The sequence below is a fragment of the Sparus aurata genome, chromosome 9, assembly GCF_900880675.1.
Source record: "Sparus aurata chromosome 9, fSpaAur1.1, whole genome shotgun sequence".
Classification (NCBI taxonomy): domain Eukaryota; kingdom Metazoa; phylum Chordata; class Actinopteri; order Spariformes; family Sparidae; genus Sparus; species Sparus aurata.
In genome coordinates this window covers 11,143,710-11,162,275 of record NC_044195.1, presented here as the reverse complement: position 1 = coordinate 11,162,275, position 18,566 = coordinate 11,143,710, and the positions used below count along the sequence as shown (strand labels likewise).

The window sequence follows — 18,566 nt, the reverse complement described above, 5'->3', positions numbered from 1 at the left end:
ATTTCTGTAACAGATTATATAGTTTCTCACACTGCATTGTCATGTTTGTCACACAAATCTATATTTCTGCTCTCTGGCAGACTAAATGTTATCTTCACTGATTTCAACCTCTTCTTCAGAGTTATTCTGACCCTTCACATGAATCTTTGTATTTTGGGTATCTCATTTTGGTCATTTTGGTTCGAAAACAAAATAAATGGCATACTCAACTCAAAAGTCATATGAGTGTGATGGGTTCCGACCCAAAAATCACAAAACAGCTAATTAAGTTGTCAACACGCTGGTATGTAATGCAGAAAGAAATGCTTTGAAGTGCAAATGCTAACAACCTTATTTGTCATTTTGGTTTGAAACCTCAAAGATTGGAAGTGGTGGTTGGTTGAAATGGCAGGGCAGTGATTATGTGGCTGTGATGCTGTAGATCATTCAAAGCTGATGCCCCAAGGGCTGAAACGTCATCAGATTAAAAAGAAAAACTGAGCCACAGATGGCGCAACATTTTCTACTTGCCAGTCTACATCCAGTGATCAGCACCTTAGTGACATCACCTTTCTATGATATGTAATGTGGTGCCACAGGTACCAGTGAGAAGATGACTTACATACCAGGTCATCCAGTTTCCACAGCAGTTTCTAATTACATCAGACGAAGTCTAGAAAGTTGTTACAGTGACAGTGCTTTTATCCATGGTTTTTAAACAGTAGGATGACCGTAGGAAACGGAAAGTAATCTACCAGAAATATGCACATGTTTGATTTTTCTAAAGCCCTGTGCTTGATGATGTTGTGTTGCCTTGCGGCTAAAGCGGTGCAAGGTTCAACATTTCTGCTGACGACACTGGATCAGAGCCATAGTCTGGGCTCCCACTGTCTCAGTAGCATAATTTAAATCAATAGAAAAGGAGTTTTTCTGGGACCCAACATCAACCAAACTGTAATTAAAATCAACTCAATTTCAAATATTGATAAAGATTAAACACTTCCTCACACAGGCCTCTCTCCACTGAACACAGTGTGTTGACAAAACATGGCCAAACCTAACTCCAGACCCCCAATGTGAGTCACTCTGTGCCATGTGTATATGTGTCTGTGTGTGTATGTGTGTTCGTGTGTGTGTGCACGTGTGAACTGGGGGGTATTAACTATAATTTGGGTCTTAATGACTCCTAATGGGGAGTGATACAGCAGCTTACAGTCAGTTAGCCAGATGTCCCAGCAGCCCCTCCACTGCCATCACAGCAAACACCAATCTTCTTAAGGAGACAAACACAAAGACCGATCTAAAACAAAGTGGAACTAATGTGAAAGCTGAAGCATTTGACAATAAGGTGGAAACATAATTGGGTATAATGGAAAAGGATGTGTACACAAGGGCCAACAAACCCTGAGAGAGAAACCAGTTCAAGTCATGATATTACAGAAATTCAAACAGATCAGGTGCTGTGCTTACTGACGTCTCTTTCCCTGACCATCAGAACTCAGTTGGTAAGACTAACAAGAGCCAGAGCAATTACCATACAGTTTAACAGCTCCTGGCCACCACTAATGCTGTTTGATTGGTGGAACAGTTAGGTCACTTGCTTGTGATTAGCTCAGGAAGTTCAGAACCCTTCCCAGACAGAAAGCAGTGAAATGGAGGTGATGACAGACCAATAATGAGGTGAAAACAAAATGGCAATTCAGTGTGATAGCCGAGGCAAGTGCCACTTCAGCTGAAAAGCAATGAATTGAAATGATTACCCAGACAGACAGAGGCGTTACTGCTGCTACTTTTTGAACAATCGAATATAATAATAATCATGCACTAGTTGATGGAAACACATAGATAAATGTTCACAATGTCACTCCAGACTTCAGGTTCAGCTTCCTATTTTGATTCAGCTTAGCCTACAAGTCCCAACCACACTCCAGGCGTAGCTTCTACATTCCCAGCAGGTGTACTAAATGTGAGATTGATTTTCACAACTTTAATTGCCTAAAGTTGCCAACTTGGATCGTCATGCCAGAATAAAAGAAGCAGTAGAAAGTACACCTTCACATGAGAGGAGAGCAGCTCTGAGTGCAACGTGATGCAACCGCGAGTAAAAGATGATGTGCTTCAAAAACATCCAAATGTGAATGATGCCCCGTTCTCCTTCGTTTCCCCCTGGTGTCTGCGTCTCTTTGATCGGAGTCATCTTTCATCCGCAGATACAATGTGGCTACAAGGTGACGCAGTTGTTCGCGCACTACAGGAATTCCAGATCACGAGACGCGCTGTCCTGGATTTGCATATTCAAATTCTCCAGTCAAATCTCGTGCTGTCGGTTGGTCTTTTCCACAACAGGGATTTGGGTTTTGTTTCCGTCTCACCATTGACCATTTTTTTAGAGACAGACAGGCCTTTCTCTGCTGCCTCGTCGACAGTTTCCAATTTGTTGGGGGGCGGGACCAAAGTTCAACTATTCTCCATTGCACTAGCTTTTGTAATTTATTGGTTATTGTCATCACAGGTTTACTTTGAATGGTCATTTAGGAAAGCTCAAACACAGTCTTGGGGTTTTATGGCAATATTCTTGCAAATTAGAGTACAAGATAATTTCAGCTGAATTTAGAACCATAACCACTGTAATTTTGCTACCCTAAACAACAACACCTGCATCAAGTCTAAGAAGGGAACTTCCCCAACTTGGAATAAAAAAGTACTATGTCTATGTCCTCTGAAGCAGAAGAATCAGCTCATGTTTCATTTGCTTTTGTAGATGTAGATGTTCAGACAGATTTTCCATTCAATGTGATTCCTAGTGGGCCAGTCACTACTGATACGATGACTGGCTCAACAAACTAAGAACAAGCTGTCAAACTAGACAGTGCTAATCAAATAAGATTCTGTTACAGTACTGCCTATTTCTCACCTTAGTGTTTAGGGGTAATGTGAGATTGTTTCTGACCAGACTGACATTTTTCATTTTCCTGAAAATGGACCAATAACCAGACCGAGCTTTCATGTGTTGATCTGGACAACCCATCATGTTTCATTTGCTAAATTGGCTGGGTGTCTGTTCATTCATGTCCAGTGGGACCTAGGACCTTCGAAATTGAATAATGAATGTAGAGGTTCCAGACTAACATGTATTTACAAATTAGTCTGGAGATGCCGAGCCAAGCTATGATATCTCTGGTTTTGTTGTATAATTATCAATACCTTTTCTCAAAAACCTGTCCGACAATGTTTTAGAACTGCAAATTTGGTAATTATCATTCATTATCAATAAAAATGATGACACCATTTTCCTTTACCCCCTTTAAAAGAGTGAGAAATGGCAAGGAGAGAGAGAAACTACAAAACAAAACCCTTAACCCGCTGGCAGTGGAATATTCAACTTGTTAATATTAACCACCGTGATAACACGGTAAGTCAGTTACTGACAAGTTTAATTTCCTATTCCTTCTTCACAATAAACAATACATGTATTTAGTCATTTAAAAGCTGTTATGAAGAGGCAGCATTACGTTGTATTTTCAGCAGCAGTAACTAAACATGAGTCTTGAAACAGTAAAGCACAACAGATGTTTGAAAGAGCAAATCGGGATGAGAGAAACTGAAGAGATTCAATCAGAAGCTACAAAATTACTGAGAACTGCACACACCGAATTTTAAAAACATCCTTCTCTCAGGTTTCCTGTACAGACGTGACTTGACTGCGGCCAGCTTGGATGTGGGGTGGGATCTCTTGGCCCTACTCCGGAGCAGGTTGATCGCCGGCACGGCTCGGCTCAACGCGGCTCAGCTCGGCTCGACTCTGTGCAGTAAGACTGGTGATGGAAAAGCAAATCAGCATGGCTCGGTTTGGCCAAAAGTGCTAGTGGATAAATGGATGACAGTCTCACTCGAGCTTGCTCCAGCTAGTCACAAAACACATGCTGTTTTCTTCATGGCATAGTTTAAGCATAAATGGCATCATTTAACCTAATAAATCAGATCGGGTTATATATTTTCCCCTCTCAGATATCTGATCCAGTGATTTTAGCCAACATCAGGCCTGAATATCGGATCTGCTAAATCCCTAATATAAGGTTTCTCTACAGGCCAGCTGTGTGTTTAGGAAGTCCTCGTTAGTAAGTTACTGCTCCTTCGCATTAAGAGGAACCAACTGAGGTGGTTCAGACACCATCGAGGCTGCCTCCCTTTGGGGGAGAAGGACAGAGTTGGAGACCCAGCGGGAGACTAAGAACAAACTGCAGAGACTTTATTTACCAGCATGTGTCACATCCCCCTGGAAGAGCATGAGGAACTTGGTGCTCAAGCAGCTCTACCGTCACAACATATGTCAGTTTGACCATAACTTGAACGTGGTCAGAAGAATCCAAATGACACTGATCTTTTAAAGGCTGATATCAATACACTGTCAAATAATATCTGTAAAGTTACATTATTTTTCCTGTTTGTTTTACAGATTTCTCCTATATTAAATATATGGAAATATTCATTAAATACTTGCAAAAAGTGTTAAATATTAAAATTAAATAAATAAATGTTGTTACTAATATTGGCCTCCTGACGTATCGGTTTGGCTCTTGTGGTAAAGATGGATTATATCGTTATTTCTTAATTTCTTGCTGTTTCATCTCAATATTATTATATTATTTTTAATTATAAATTAATCTGGAAGAGACCACAACAGTCACAAACAAACATTTTCTTTAAAAGAGGTAAGCTCAACATAGTTACTTGACTTTGAAGCTACAACTGTAACTTCTCAAATATTGAAAAATATTATAATTAAAAAATTAAAGCCAACAATCCTCAGGTAAGGCTGTGAAAAATGTGATTCTACGACAGATTACTTCTAGTTCTGTAAAGAAGCAAAAATGATCCATGCTGAATCTTCAGCTGTAGTGTTTGTATGTGTGAATCCTCCTACTCACTCCACAGAGTCCCTCTAACTCAGGACTCAGTACAGGACCAATATTTTCAACATACAATGGCAAACCACTTAACAGCTTATCCTGTTGGAGAAATGTTACACTCTCAACCTGCGTGTGTGTGTGATATGTGGTATGAGTGGGGGCCGCAGGTGCCAGACTGGCGGCCGTTTCACACCCGTCTTCAGTAATTGGCCAGAGCACCCCATCTTCCTTCAATAGTACCCCCCTCAACACACAGACACACACACACACACACAGACACACACACACACACACACACACACACACACACACACACACACACACACACACACACACATTGGTGCGGGAATGAGGCAAGGCCAGCTCGGGCCTGACGCCACAGCAACCATGACGGCAGCCAATTATAGCACAGCAAGGCAAGGATGCATGATAAAGTCACCTAGCAACTGAGAGAAAGGGAGAGAGGGGGGTGGGTGGGTGAGAGAGAAGAGGGAGAGGAAGAGAGAGAGAGAGGGAGAGAGAGAGAGATTAACAGGCATGGACAATCAACCAGCCACAAACCAATTATGGAAGAGTGTGATGCAGTTGCTTGGCAACCCAAACTGAATGAGCAAGTAGAAGAGAGAGAGAGAGAGAGAGCAGGTTGGAGGTTGAGACCAGTGGGTGTAGAGGAGTATGGAGGTATATACTGTGTGTGTGTGTGTGTGAGTGTGTGTGGAGGGCTGTCTGAAGTTAGAAGTCACACTCAAGCTGGAGTTGCCATGCCCAGTGGTCTTTCATATTTTAACCCACGAGCTTCATAATGTCACATAATTACACTTTTACATCCCTGCAAGAAAACCATGTGCAAAATGTAACTTTGCTCTATGGGATCTATTGGTTTATTCAAAATCAATGAGCTCATTCTTAAAACATGCTTCAGTCACATAAAACCAGCGCACTGAATATGAAGCCCACATTCATTTTTAATGAATCTGTGATAAAAACATAAACGGCACATGATTTGTAGTTAATGAACTGCTAACTGTTAGAGAACAGTGTAGTGGGGAAGAAGCAGTATTTAATGGTAGAATGAAATCAAATTTGTATGCTATATAAATCAGTTCTGACTGCCAACAAGTACAAATCTTTGTTCGCAGACATTAGCTGTCAGATGGTGCATTTAAATGTCATCCTACACTGTGAACTGTCAGAAGCTTTCACTGCTGTTTGAACACTGGACACTGAAAAGCTTATGCACTTCAAAAAATGCCATTCTACTGAAATCTAAAAGCTGTTTGTGTGATGGTTTAAAATTGGACGTGCACACTGAGTTGACGCTCTAACAAAAATGTAATTGCAGGTACAGGTAAGCCTGAGTTACGGACAAACACTCTTACACACCTTCAAAAACTGCTCATCTATTCTGCTGTCTCTGATGCCAAGTATATTGGCTGTACAATTATGAGCCATGTACAGTGTTTAGAGATCAAACCAGATCAGAGAGAATGTAAAAACATTGTGAAAACTCTGGCTCTGAGTGCTTTGGAGATACACTGAATTAATTTGTACATCTAATAATTTTACATCTCAGCCATAATTGGACATTTTCATATAAGAAAATGAATCTGTTTTTATATCAAAGCTGTACTGCAGAGATATTATTTCAGACATAAACAGGGGAATATCATTACCTACATTATACATTATTTTGAATTTCAGCACATCCTCCTGACAGAACTCACTGTAATGATGTTTTCTAATGGCCTCTGGTGTGCACTTTGTGACAGCAAGTGTATTGATGCAGTGCAGGCCTTCTGTAGTTGCTCCTCCCTGTAGTGTGTGCTATGTTAATCCCTCCCTACATGTATGTTCAATGATTTATGGTCATAATAACCCAAAAAGAGGATTAAGCTAATTAAACCACAGTGCTGCGCTTGTAGTGAACAGATCGGGAGGGAATACTCCACCCCCACATTTATACCACACACACATATACACACACACACACAGACTGAGGAAGCTGCAGTGTCTTCGGGCTGTCTCCTTTTCAGTGAATGATTCTGCCTCTAAAAGCTCATCGTTTGTTATCATGACTCGACCATAGAATCATCAGAAGATTACAAATACGGCGGCTAGAAGCGAGGCTACCAGAAAGCTAGCCTGGATTAGCTATAATAAAGTTACAGCTGTGAGTTCCCCCTGGCTATGCCAGGTGCTGCCCCGGAATGTCATGCTTTACTTAAAGCCAAGCGATGGTTGCTAGGATCATATAAGCCTGTAACATGCTGGATTAATGATGCCAAGGTTGCTAGTATTAATACACTGGAGGTCCACGAGCGATGAACAGTAATCCTGGTGAACCCCAAGGAAACTGCTCACAGTGGATGATGACAACTGGAGGCCATGAACCACCACAGATACTGTAAATGATGCTGCGGTTTAAGCTAAAGTTGACTGCTAGCTTCAGGTGGTATCAGTCCGTACAGGCCTCAATCTGCAGATAACTTATGGATTCAGCCTCAGTCACTCAGGCTGAGTTGCCCAATGCAGAAAACATTTTGACTTGAAAACTGGTGAATGGATTTCTAAGAATATACATTTGTGGTGCGCTGGTTACAGTCACTTCTACATAAAGGTTTCTATTGACGGAAACACTGGCATCATGCTAACAACAACAGTCACTTGGTAAACAACTGGCGGTTGATTTGCATCGTGGAGATATGTAAAACTGGCACACTTGGTGGTCTGACCTATCTGATATCCCTGCTGCATTGCTAGTATTTTTGATCATTTGAATCTATCTACCCAGTTAGCAACATCTCATCGCTAACTGCTAGTTCTAGGTAAACTCAAGCTGCCATTTTCTTTAACAGGTAAATTAAGGTTCCATCCATTTGTGAAAATGTTATTCATATGTGAAAGCTTTCAAGCAAGCATTTTAGATGAATGAGATGTATACAATTTCAACATAACATCATAAAAAAGGAAATACAATTAAATTGTATGCAAGATACATGATGCTGATGTTTTTATTGTAAACAAATATTGTGATTGGTTCTATTTTAAGGTCTTTTTTTGTGATTTTGCTTACCACTGAATGTGGTCTCTGGTTGCCACTTAACAAAACAAAATCCCTTTTATGGTCATGTTCAGAGAGGCAGCACTGCCTGAAAAAGCACAGCCCTTTCATTAACTTCAGTCAGACAATTGTATTGACACAGTGGGGGTGCTCACAAAGCAGGCTCCAGCAGAAAACACACAATCACCTAGCAATAAAGTCGAACCTGGCTGAATAAAAGGTGCTGCCTTAGCCAAAATCAAATCAAACATGTGCAAACACATAGATTATTTTGTAAAATAAATCCCAGTGATAAGTGCTTGTCTTTGTTATAACTTTACAGTGTTCCAAAATTCTTCCTTAGAGTTTTGTTAACAACTGTGTAGTGTTTGCCTTAATTAGGCCAGACTAATCGCGTGGAACCAGACACACTGTTTTATTTCCTCACTGACTAAGGCCATATCTACAGAACCCTTCTAAGCAATGATGCCTCCAAGGGGGGTCCAGCAGGGGCCGTGGCCACCCCTGGAAGATTGCTGGCCACCCCACTGGCCCCCCTAGAGGGCCCACTAATTTCACTGACTGACTGAGGCGCTGTCTCAATGAGGAACAGCAATTTATATCTCCACCTGTGGGGGCGGTAATGTGCGTGCAGCCTACCGGAAAGTCAGCGCAAGAAGCAGAAGAGTAAACAGTGCACACTGGGCACCATAGCATCACTTGCCCTAAGTTTAATTAAATTAAAAAGAAGCCGCATTTTGTAAACTCTAAACACAACTCAGTTGCCTCACACATTTTGACTGTAATTCCCTCACCGGCTTCTCTGTTGCCAGAATCTTGTCTCTGCCCCGGTCCACGGACACGACCAGTGGTAAGCTAACGCTGGCAGTAACCGGTAGGTACGTTAATGCTGTAAGGTTCGTTTTAAAGCAGTGTCAGCCTGAGCCTTTGTGTTATCATGGTTTTCTATGGCGATTTTCATACAGCTGAGAGAGATTCAGTTAGCGTGAGTCAACGTGTGTGCTGCTGACGGTGATGTGCATGGCTGCCATGTTAATTTGCAGACAATGAAGAGAAAGTCAGTCGCACCACCAACTTCCTCTCATTTTTTCGAATAAGAAAGTAAGCACAGAAAGGACTCAGTCGACAGTGGAGGAACAGCAGACGCAGTTTCCTAACAGTAGTGAGGAGGTGGAGGTGGTGAAGGGGACTCAGAGACAGATCATTTACCTGAAAGTGTGGAACTGGGAGCAAGTTCAGCCACAGAGAGCAGTGAAGTTGTAAAAACAGGTGACTTTATCTGTGTGTGCCCATGATAATGAAATGGATGACTACAGCGTAAAATCATTTTAATAAATCTATGGTTGTAGTGTGTTTAGAGTGAGTGAGGAAATGTCATGGTAATAATATCGAACCCTATGATTCACCTCTATCTGTAGTTGAGGCTAAGAATAGTCTGAATAGAAAAGTTTACAGGCCAGTATTTTAAAATCAGATTAATAGTTGTTTCCTCTTGTAACCCAGATCTATCTCAGTTAAGAGCTGGGGGCCGAAACAGTAGAGGTGGGTGCATTTCATCGATGTGGCGATGCATCGCGATGCGTCACGTGACGATTTGGCATCGATTAATTAACGCTGATGCTTTGCCGCAAGACCAGAACAAAAAACACGTAACCGGAACCTTAGCGCACGTGCCGCCCGGACTGTTTAGTGAGTGGGACCACAACAGTAATGTTAGTTTCTTTGCAAAATGGCAACAGCTTTAGCAGCCCCCAAAGAGTGGCCGATTCTCTCGCCACCAGGGTTCACTGCAACCGTGTGGAAGCACTTTGGATTTTATGAGAGAGCAAACAAGACGACTGACAAGACCTACGCGATTTGCTGTTTTCAGTGTTTTCTGCCAATGAAGGGGGCTCTCGTGCAAGTGGAGCTTTCCCTGGTCAAAGTTAAGTAGGTCAAAGTGCAAATGTTTACATAGTCATAAAATTAAATATTTTGTGTCTTTGAAAAATACAAGTCAAATGTTCAAAAAACCTTGTTATTTACTTAATGAGTGTAGTTTTAGAGGAACTGAGTTAATTGATAGGCTATTCATTTACAAATGTAGCCACAGATGAAGACAAAATCAATCTTGTATGGAAAAAAGCATTAAAAATCGCAATAATCAAAGAATCGTGGCACCAATAATCAAATCCAATCGACAATCCTTATAATTGAAGAATAGAAGAATCGAAGCTCCCATAATCAAAATCGAATTGACTCGTGAGGTACCCTTGTTGGAACACCCCTACGAAACAGTCACACCAGGATTTTCCCCAGGACTCTTCGGGGAAACGGAAGGCGTAACTTTAATAAAGAGTCGCACTCTTTTCACAAATGGCTTGAACACTCTCAGTACAAAGACTGCCTACTGCTATGTCTTTCAGTCTTCCCTCTTCATGATATAGGTTTTGTGAGAGCTAAATAGAGCTGTATTGAAAATTATTTGAAACATTTGTGTGTTTTTCAAACTTGAGGTAAATGTGTTGGACGCATATTGTCTTTTTAAGAAAAAAGAGTCATGGGCATGCAATACACAGCCACAGACTGGAACTGAATCTGAGTTGCCACAAGGAGGAACAATTTGGTGTGCCACCCTAAGATTATCACTTGTCCCATCTGGCCACCACTATGAAAATGTTCTGGGGGCGCCACTGCTTCTAGGGTCACGTGGTAGGAAAAAATACTAGATGTGGATATCCGTGCGATCTCATTGATCAGCACAGCCAAGCTACTGACAGTCCTATCTTTTTACATGGAGTTTGCCTTTGATAGTGATCAATAATCAATACAGATGATGACAACAACTCTGTTTGACAGTATATGAGCAAAGTGCTCTATTTAACTGGAGCAGGAGGAGCACTGCGGTGCATGTCTGTTTGTGTAATGTGGTGTTTGGATCTCAGTTTTCTGATTGGACTGGACAGGTAATAAGAACTATCATTCTGATTAATAGGGGATGGGGTGTGGGTGGGTGAGTTATTCATCTTTGATGAGGAACATATTAATAACATAACCTGCAACCATCCTCCAGCATCAGGGCCCATCTTTGTGCCATATTCAGTGATAAGCACAGTGCAGCGCAAGTGTCATTGCTAGTTTTAGACCGACAGCCTTAAAATGAGGTGTGATCAGGTGCTTTGTTGGTGCAAATCAGAGCAGCAGGGTTTTCCCCTCTATCCGTTTCCCGAGATAGGGACACTGTCAAATAAAATTACATGTTTTATTTCTTTCTGTGTGTAGCGGACAGCAGCAGCAGGGCCGGGCCAGCAGGGCTACTGTGACTACATACCTAATTAGCATTACAGTGGACCTTTTTGTTCACTTAATGGGCCATCATCCAACAGGTCTCCCAGCCTCCACAAGGTGCATTGTCACACTGAAAGCAAGAACCCTGCATACCTTGCTGAATACAAGGGCTCTTATCTGTATTTACAATGTAGCCTGAATCTTCACTCTACAGTAATCACATTATGTGATGTTTGCCGTTGCTATGGCAACAAATGGAAACTGCCATTAGCACATATTAGCTAGTTTAGCCACATCGTCTGAAGCACAGTAACCCATACAATTACAATTTGTCATATTTAAACAAAATCATAAACAGCTACCAGTAGCCATAGTCCATACAACCTTAACTAACGTGTTGTCACAGATTAAGTCCCTGAGGAACTAGATTAGCTTCAATGACGGTTGCATCATCGAGTATTCAGTTACCTATAGTTCCCTTAAACAATGTCATGAAGATGCGCATCAGAGGGGATTTAAAAGTGGGTATACGCAATGCTGACTGAGAATTATGTAGTTATATCAATTCAAAAATATCAAAACTACTTTCAACTTTTGGAGATTGATTCAAGCGTCAACTTGATGGATATAAAGGGATCAGTTTCGGCTTCAGATTTTCACGTTGTGCTCATTTATTCATATTTCATCAACAAGTAGAGCTGTCTTAAAACATTTTGCTGTGGGAACACATGTAAGCCTTCTCTTTGCCTCTCCACTGCTGTGCTGTTGTTGTGTTGAGTGCACAATTTGCGCATTGTGCTCGCACAGCTCGCCCCGCACTCTGACCACTAGTTTGATCCGACATTCAGTAATGGCTGAGCACAAAAGGAGTGCCGTTTGGAGCTACTTCACTGCTGTAAATGAAAATGTTGTAAACTGTGATGCATGTAGGAAAGCTCTTCACGGCTGTGGCAGCATCACAAACTCATTTAAACACATAAAAAAAAAAAAAGGAGAAAGAGAACACAGAGCTGCAGCAGAGAAGAAAGGAGGAGGAAGGAAATGCCTCATCAGCAACCAGACCCCCAACCTTGAGCTCACTGGCAGAGCCTTTTTAGAAAGGCAGGGGATATCCAGGAATATAGAGTAAAATGAATAGTTTAGTCAAACTGATTAAATATAACATACTTTATTTAGACATCCAAATAATATATTGAGCCCATTGGAAATTATCTGAATGAATTATTTCAATGAAACTGAAAAAAATATATATCTATCTCAAACCTGAAATATGAAAAAGGCTGAATACAGTAAGCTTATTAAATACTAAATTATATTACATTATTATAACTATTATTATAAATGATTACCTTTTTGTATTCATGCACTTTCACTTATTTGCCTTTAAAAGCTGTCCTGTGTTTTTCAGAATATAAAGTATTACTACCAATATCAGTATCGGCGATATCGGCCTGGAATTACTTGGTAATCAGATAGAAACCAAATCTTGTGGAGTTGCCCACCCATACAGCCACTGACTGTCACTCTCCACTCACTCACTACAAACTGCTCTGTTCTTAAAAGAGCTGTGTCACTCTTTAACATCAGAGGCCAACGCTTGTTGGATGACACAAAAGTCCCAGATTCTACTGTAGTCCATTCCATTTAACACATTTTTTTCAATTTTTGTAAGTTGAAGCACAAAATGAGGTTATTCGTCAAAAATTATAAAACATTGCAAGGATAGATCATAAAAATACTCAAACACATATGAGTAGTACTTCAATAAAATGGCCAGATGGAACCCTTGACAAGGAACGTCATTTTCAGCAAGGAGTTTTCTAACCATCGGAGTATTTTACACCTAAAATATTCCCTCAATTTATGTCCATTTATTCATTGATTCAATAACTAATTGATTATTGCATTGAAACATTTTAAATACTTACGGCAAACATTGGCATAAGGGATTCATTTCAGTGTATTAATCACAAAGCTTTTAAATAATTAGATATAACTTTTAATTGCTCGACAGCCTTGGTTCAAACACAAGCACATCAGGAAGTCATCACAATCTGCGTCAGTGAAATCCATCTTTATCTTCTCACGTGTCTCCTTCATTAACCCAAAGCCCGTCTTACATGATCACACATTGGAAAGCGAACGGCGAGCAGCTCCTGGACACATTAGCCTGGTGTGCATCCTGTCTGAGGGTCACTGAGAGGGCAGCTGTAGTTAGCAGCTAAAGATGCATGTCAGACCCAGTTGGACACGGCTGAATTCGCAATGTCATTTATTACCAGGCTATCAATCATTTGGCAATTACTGAGGCAGGGCCTTTGGGCACTGAACTGGCCCTGAGACTCATGAGGAAATTAATAAACCTAGAGGACCATCTGAAAAGCAAAAGAGGAAGTGGATAATCTGATGTTTTTCTTTGCAATTTTCTCCAAAAGCTGCAAGTATCTTTTGAATTTATGCTGGGTTATGTCTTCAGCCTTACTCAAAGCTCTAAGTTTAAGCACTTTGTTAAATTACAACAACTTGTTAGACAACAATACTGGCAATTGTATGAAGACATGAACATATTTTCATTGAGAGAATGAAACTGTGAATTGTGAATTTAGTAATTGTTTCTAATTTATTGTATGTTCCATCTACCTGCCCAGGTACTACGGGTGGAAAATAGCAACCTGCCAGAACCCGGTGCAATGCATCTCTCCTTGTTTATACAGGGTTAATGTTTTATTGTGCACTGTCCCTGCTCAAATAAAGAAATAATAATAATAATAATAATAATAATAATAATGATAATGTTTTTTCTATACCTTAGGAGATTAGGTTCTAATGGGATAGAGCTAATTTCTTTCATTGAAAAGGAGAAAGTGGGACATACAGTAAGAGGGAGAGAGACTGTTCAGTTTTTAAGATTTGTTGAGATTGTTTTTTTTACAATATTGGTTAAGTTAAAAAAGAAAAAGGTAAACTCAAGGTACAGTGTATCTATTTCAATTCAATTTGACAGTCAGTTGGTTGTTGACTACATACTAGGCTACGTCAATATACTGTGTATGGCAGTGAATCTTAATGCAAGTTAAACATTAGGAAGTTCTAGACCTTCACTTAAGGAAACAGGACCTTACAGAAGTTTAATTGAATGCCCCTGACCTAGAACAGTGAAATGTTTGGCCATATAACTGTGTCTCCATATCTGTATGTTGTCCTGCTGCATTGCCCTAAATCTGGGGGACCCAGGGTCCATGTCAGACAAGAAGTTTTTGAGCACTGTCTAAACACAGATCACAAATGATGTAAAGGTGTAATTTTGGAAACTGACTGTTAATGGAATTTAAAAAATACATTTGCAAGTCCTAAGAGTTTTCTTGCATGTTCATGCATGGGTCCCAACACAGTATTTGCTTTGTAAAAAAAGATCAAAATAAGCAAGCAGACAAAGTCTTATATGTTATAATTTTGGTCGAAAGGGCATCAAGTATAGAAAGTGCTAAGAGTCATTCAATGTTCATCCAATATTTATGTGAATACCCTCAAATTATAGCCTAAAGTCAGCACTGCAATCTCATGATCATGGTTTCAATCCCCAATGAATTGCTGAAGCACAGGTCCGAAAAAAAGTCTTCAACGTTAGCATCTTAATGTAGTGCAATTGTGCTGAAGGTAATGATGATAAATGTAACTAAGGTCCTACCTGTGTGAGTCCTCTGATGTGCCTTCAGATGGGAGCTCTTGGTGTAAACCTTCCTGCAGCCATTAAACTGGCATCGGTGGACTCTCTTTTTGTTCTCTGGTACGTCTCCTCCTAGAATTCCTCCTCCTCCCTGCTCACTGTCACTGAGGGCTCCTCCTCGGCTTGGTGGCGATGGTAATGCTCGTGCTGCCACCAGCTTAGCCGCCCCTAACCCTACCTTCTTCGCCACAAGTTTGAGCGTTAGTGTACCATCTGCCGTCGCAGTCAGTGTTTGTGTGGGTTTGATGAGGTGGCGGCCGAGCTCTGGCGATGATGGCGGTGTTAGGGATGTAACAGCGGCACTGAGCTGTGCGGCACTAACTCCTGTGAGGACTTGGTCCTTTGGTGTGAGTGTTTCAGTCCCTGCCTCTACTTGGGTCTTGCTGGGGTTGGGCATCTGGAGAATTTTGCTCTGGACCTTGGGGAGCGTTACCAGTAGCGGAGGGGGGCTGGGCTGGTCAGGGAGACTTGGGAGGAGGGGATCCATCAAGTCCTCATCACTGTCACCACCCTGCATGAAGGCCGGCGTTAAGAGACAGTCCAGCTCCTCATCAAAGAGCTCTGAGAATCGCTTGGGCTCCGTCTGTAGATACCGCTCCAACTCTAGACATGTCTGTAAGAAAAAGAAGCAAACAGACCCAGACATAAATACTCTTTACACCTTCAGTGTTTCTGTCAAGTTTTCACACAACTTTCAAATGCAATACTTGTTCAGGCAGCACACTGAAATCGCATTCCTATCCACTGCCATTAGTTTGTTATTCATTCATTCTTCAATCAAACAAACACCAGCAGACATGGCTCAGTGACACAAGTCAAGCATAGTCAGTTTTGTTTATATAACCCCAAATTATCTATATGACTACTGCATGACTAGTGACAGACAGTCATTTTGTAACAGTTATGCACCATGGCCTTCATAACAGGTCTCTGACACCTCTACGCCAGTTTTTTTGGGACTGTTAAAAAAAACAAAAAAACACCCAAACCTAGAATGTGAGGAAAACAGAAGAAAAATAATCACGAATCACAATAATAATAATAATCACAAATTATTTATTATTCATTGTTGTGCAGGTGCAGTTTAAATTCATACACATACTGCATAATACAAAAATGACAAGAACTGATCTATCTGAGGACTGGTGCAGATCAGCAGGTCAGTCTGGTTCCCTCATGTTGTGGCAGACAGAGACAAATTGTCCTGTGGGAATACAGCTCTCTTTCATTTCCCCCAGTACAACTTTTAGTTTCTCATTTTCAGATTGCTTAAAATGTTGGTGCTTAATCCTGAAAATCTAAATTTTGGGCACTGTGTAAGTAAGGGCTGCTCTGTCTCCATGGCAAATCCTCTACACTGTTGGCACAGTCGCTCCTCTGTTGGAAGTTATGTTTTCTTTTATCATCCTGTGTCTATGGCCAGGCTGTGAGCACTCAGTCTGTACTTTGTTAATATTTCTGTGTTTAACATCAGTCACCATGGTCAGGTAGGTTGCCACAGGGTACTGTCTTTTTAGGGTCAGATATCATTGCATTTTACTTTGTGTGTTTGGTTTCGTGTTCCAATAAGTAAGATGGGTTAGGGTTAGTTTCTGTTGTTTTATAATATGGCTGACTAATAGTTCTGGGTTCAGAAAGCGTATGAGGCAGAACATTGCTTGAACTGGTTTGAGAACAAAGGTTCACGTCAGGTTCAGCCGACTTTGGCTTTGCGATTTGTGATGGTGTGAGTGGGGATTACTTTGTGGGTGCGTTTTGTACAGAAGGATATCATCTGCATATAACAATATTTTTTTGATTGTTTCTTTGCTGGCACATCCATGTACCTGAGGGTCTAGTCTGATGCTTTAGTCCAAAGGCTCAGTAGCCGGGGCAAAGATCGAGGGGACAGGGAGCGTCCCTCTGTGGAAGCTAAATAAGGAGGATAAGATCTGGTTTGTTAAGATTAGAGCTGAGAGATTCCTGTAGATTAATTTAATAACTGACAGGAATTTACTTCCAAGATTGAATCTGTTGAGGACTTCAAATAGTAGTACTACTCTGGTTGAACACCTTCTCAGCAACTATTATTGTAGTTCTATAGTGTTATTAGTCTTTAGAGAGGCAATGCTACCCTGAATCTCTGCGATCGTGCGCTCAGAATTCAATGTACTTCAGTCTTCCTGACTTAGTCTTGGAACGTCGTGTTTGTCTAGAAACATATTGATAGTTCTGGAGTGGTCTTTGAGGTGTACAGGTCAGTATAAAATTCAAGAAATCTGCTGGTTATAACATTAGGCTTTGTGAGTTTATCTTATGGATTGTTCTATAGTTTTCCATTTTCCTGTGCTGTCTACTGTATGTGCATTTTCTGATCTTCCACCTTTATGGTTTGGTCTGGCAATGTTAAGTTAACTCAAGCTACTTATCTACTTATAGTAGATCAGTTGAATAGTTTGACACCATTGGCAGGAATGCGTATTGTGTCACCCATGATAAGGACAAAGAAATATCATTGTGGTGATTAAAAGAAACCAATTTTAACAGCTTCTGGGAACTGGAATACAAAATGCAATTTCCAAAGCCAATGTCACAAAGCATGTTGTATGCATCTCCATCCATACACGTCCAAAAAATTTAATCATATGTTTGAACAACCAAAAATGCCTCTAACTATTTCTGACATCAGTGAATGTCCTTCCTTTCCTAGGACTGTAGACTCTTGAGGGACTCTGTTTTCTCGTCTCTATAAATTCAAATACCCACTGTAGGCATTATATTTCTGCAGCTGTTTACCGTGTCACCTGGCACACAGCAGTCCAGAGAGAAGAGGGCTTTAGTCTGTGATTGATTGTTGCTGCCTGGCCGAGCTCTCCGGAGCCCTGAACTGTGGAAGCCTTGCCTGTTTCCTTCTGCTCACCCAAATCAACCAGCCATGGAAGTTATATCGCAAGACAGAGGAAGGGAGGGGAGCGCAGTGACGGAGGGAAAGTCAAAAGAAGACACAAAGGAGAAGGAAAAGAGATAAGGAGAAAAAAAAGGAAAAATAAGCTTAAAGTGTTTATTCAACCTTAACCTGAATTTTTTAGACATCTATACATTTCCAGATTTTGGCAGCAGACCAGCAACGCCACAGTGTTTGGTCCGCTGGCCTTCTGTGCCTCTGTCAAGGGCACCTGCCACATCACCTCAAGAGTATTGAGTCAGAAGCCTTCAGGTCACTAACCTACTTTTCTAACCTAAAGGCTACACCTCTCCTCTCTAAACTATTATGTTTTCTGTAATTCCTGCCCCCTCTCATCGTCAACTAACACCTGCACTTTTGTAGTCTACATGGAACCCATCGACCAAGGGCTATTTGATCCGACCCCTGCTTTGATCTCCTACGCCTGCAAGACTCGTTATTTTTTCCCAAATTCAGCTGGCCTCATCCAACAGGACAAATAAGACACATGGACTGTAGCTGTTATAGCTTTAAAAAGTTAGAGATTTGAAAAGAATGTAATGAAATCCTTAAAACAAGGAAACAAAATCCCTATAATGTTTGTCTTTTTGTGATGATTCCTTCTTTTTTTGCCAAGAGAGAAAGAGGTGGGAGACAGCAGGCTAGCTCTGTAATTCTCCACTCAGCACTTTCGTCAGC

At 41.0% G+C, this 18,566-nt stretch overlaps 1 protein-coding gene across 1 annotated transcript in view; it reads right to left on the bottom strand.

Moving 5' to 3' along the window:
* Positions 1–18,566, bottom strand: part of klf7b (Kruppel like factor 7b) — an 81,664-nt gene that overhangs the window by 17,483 nt on the left and 45,615 nt on the right. The window contains exon 2 of the mRNA XM_030428549.1: positions 14,906–15,557. Coding sequence (XP_030284409.1) covers positions 14,906–15,557 — 652 coding nt within the window. The remainder of the gene's footprint in view (positions 1–14,905; positions 15,558–18,566) is intronic.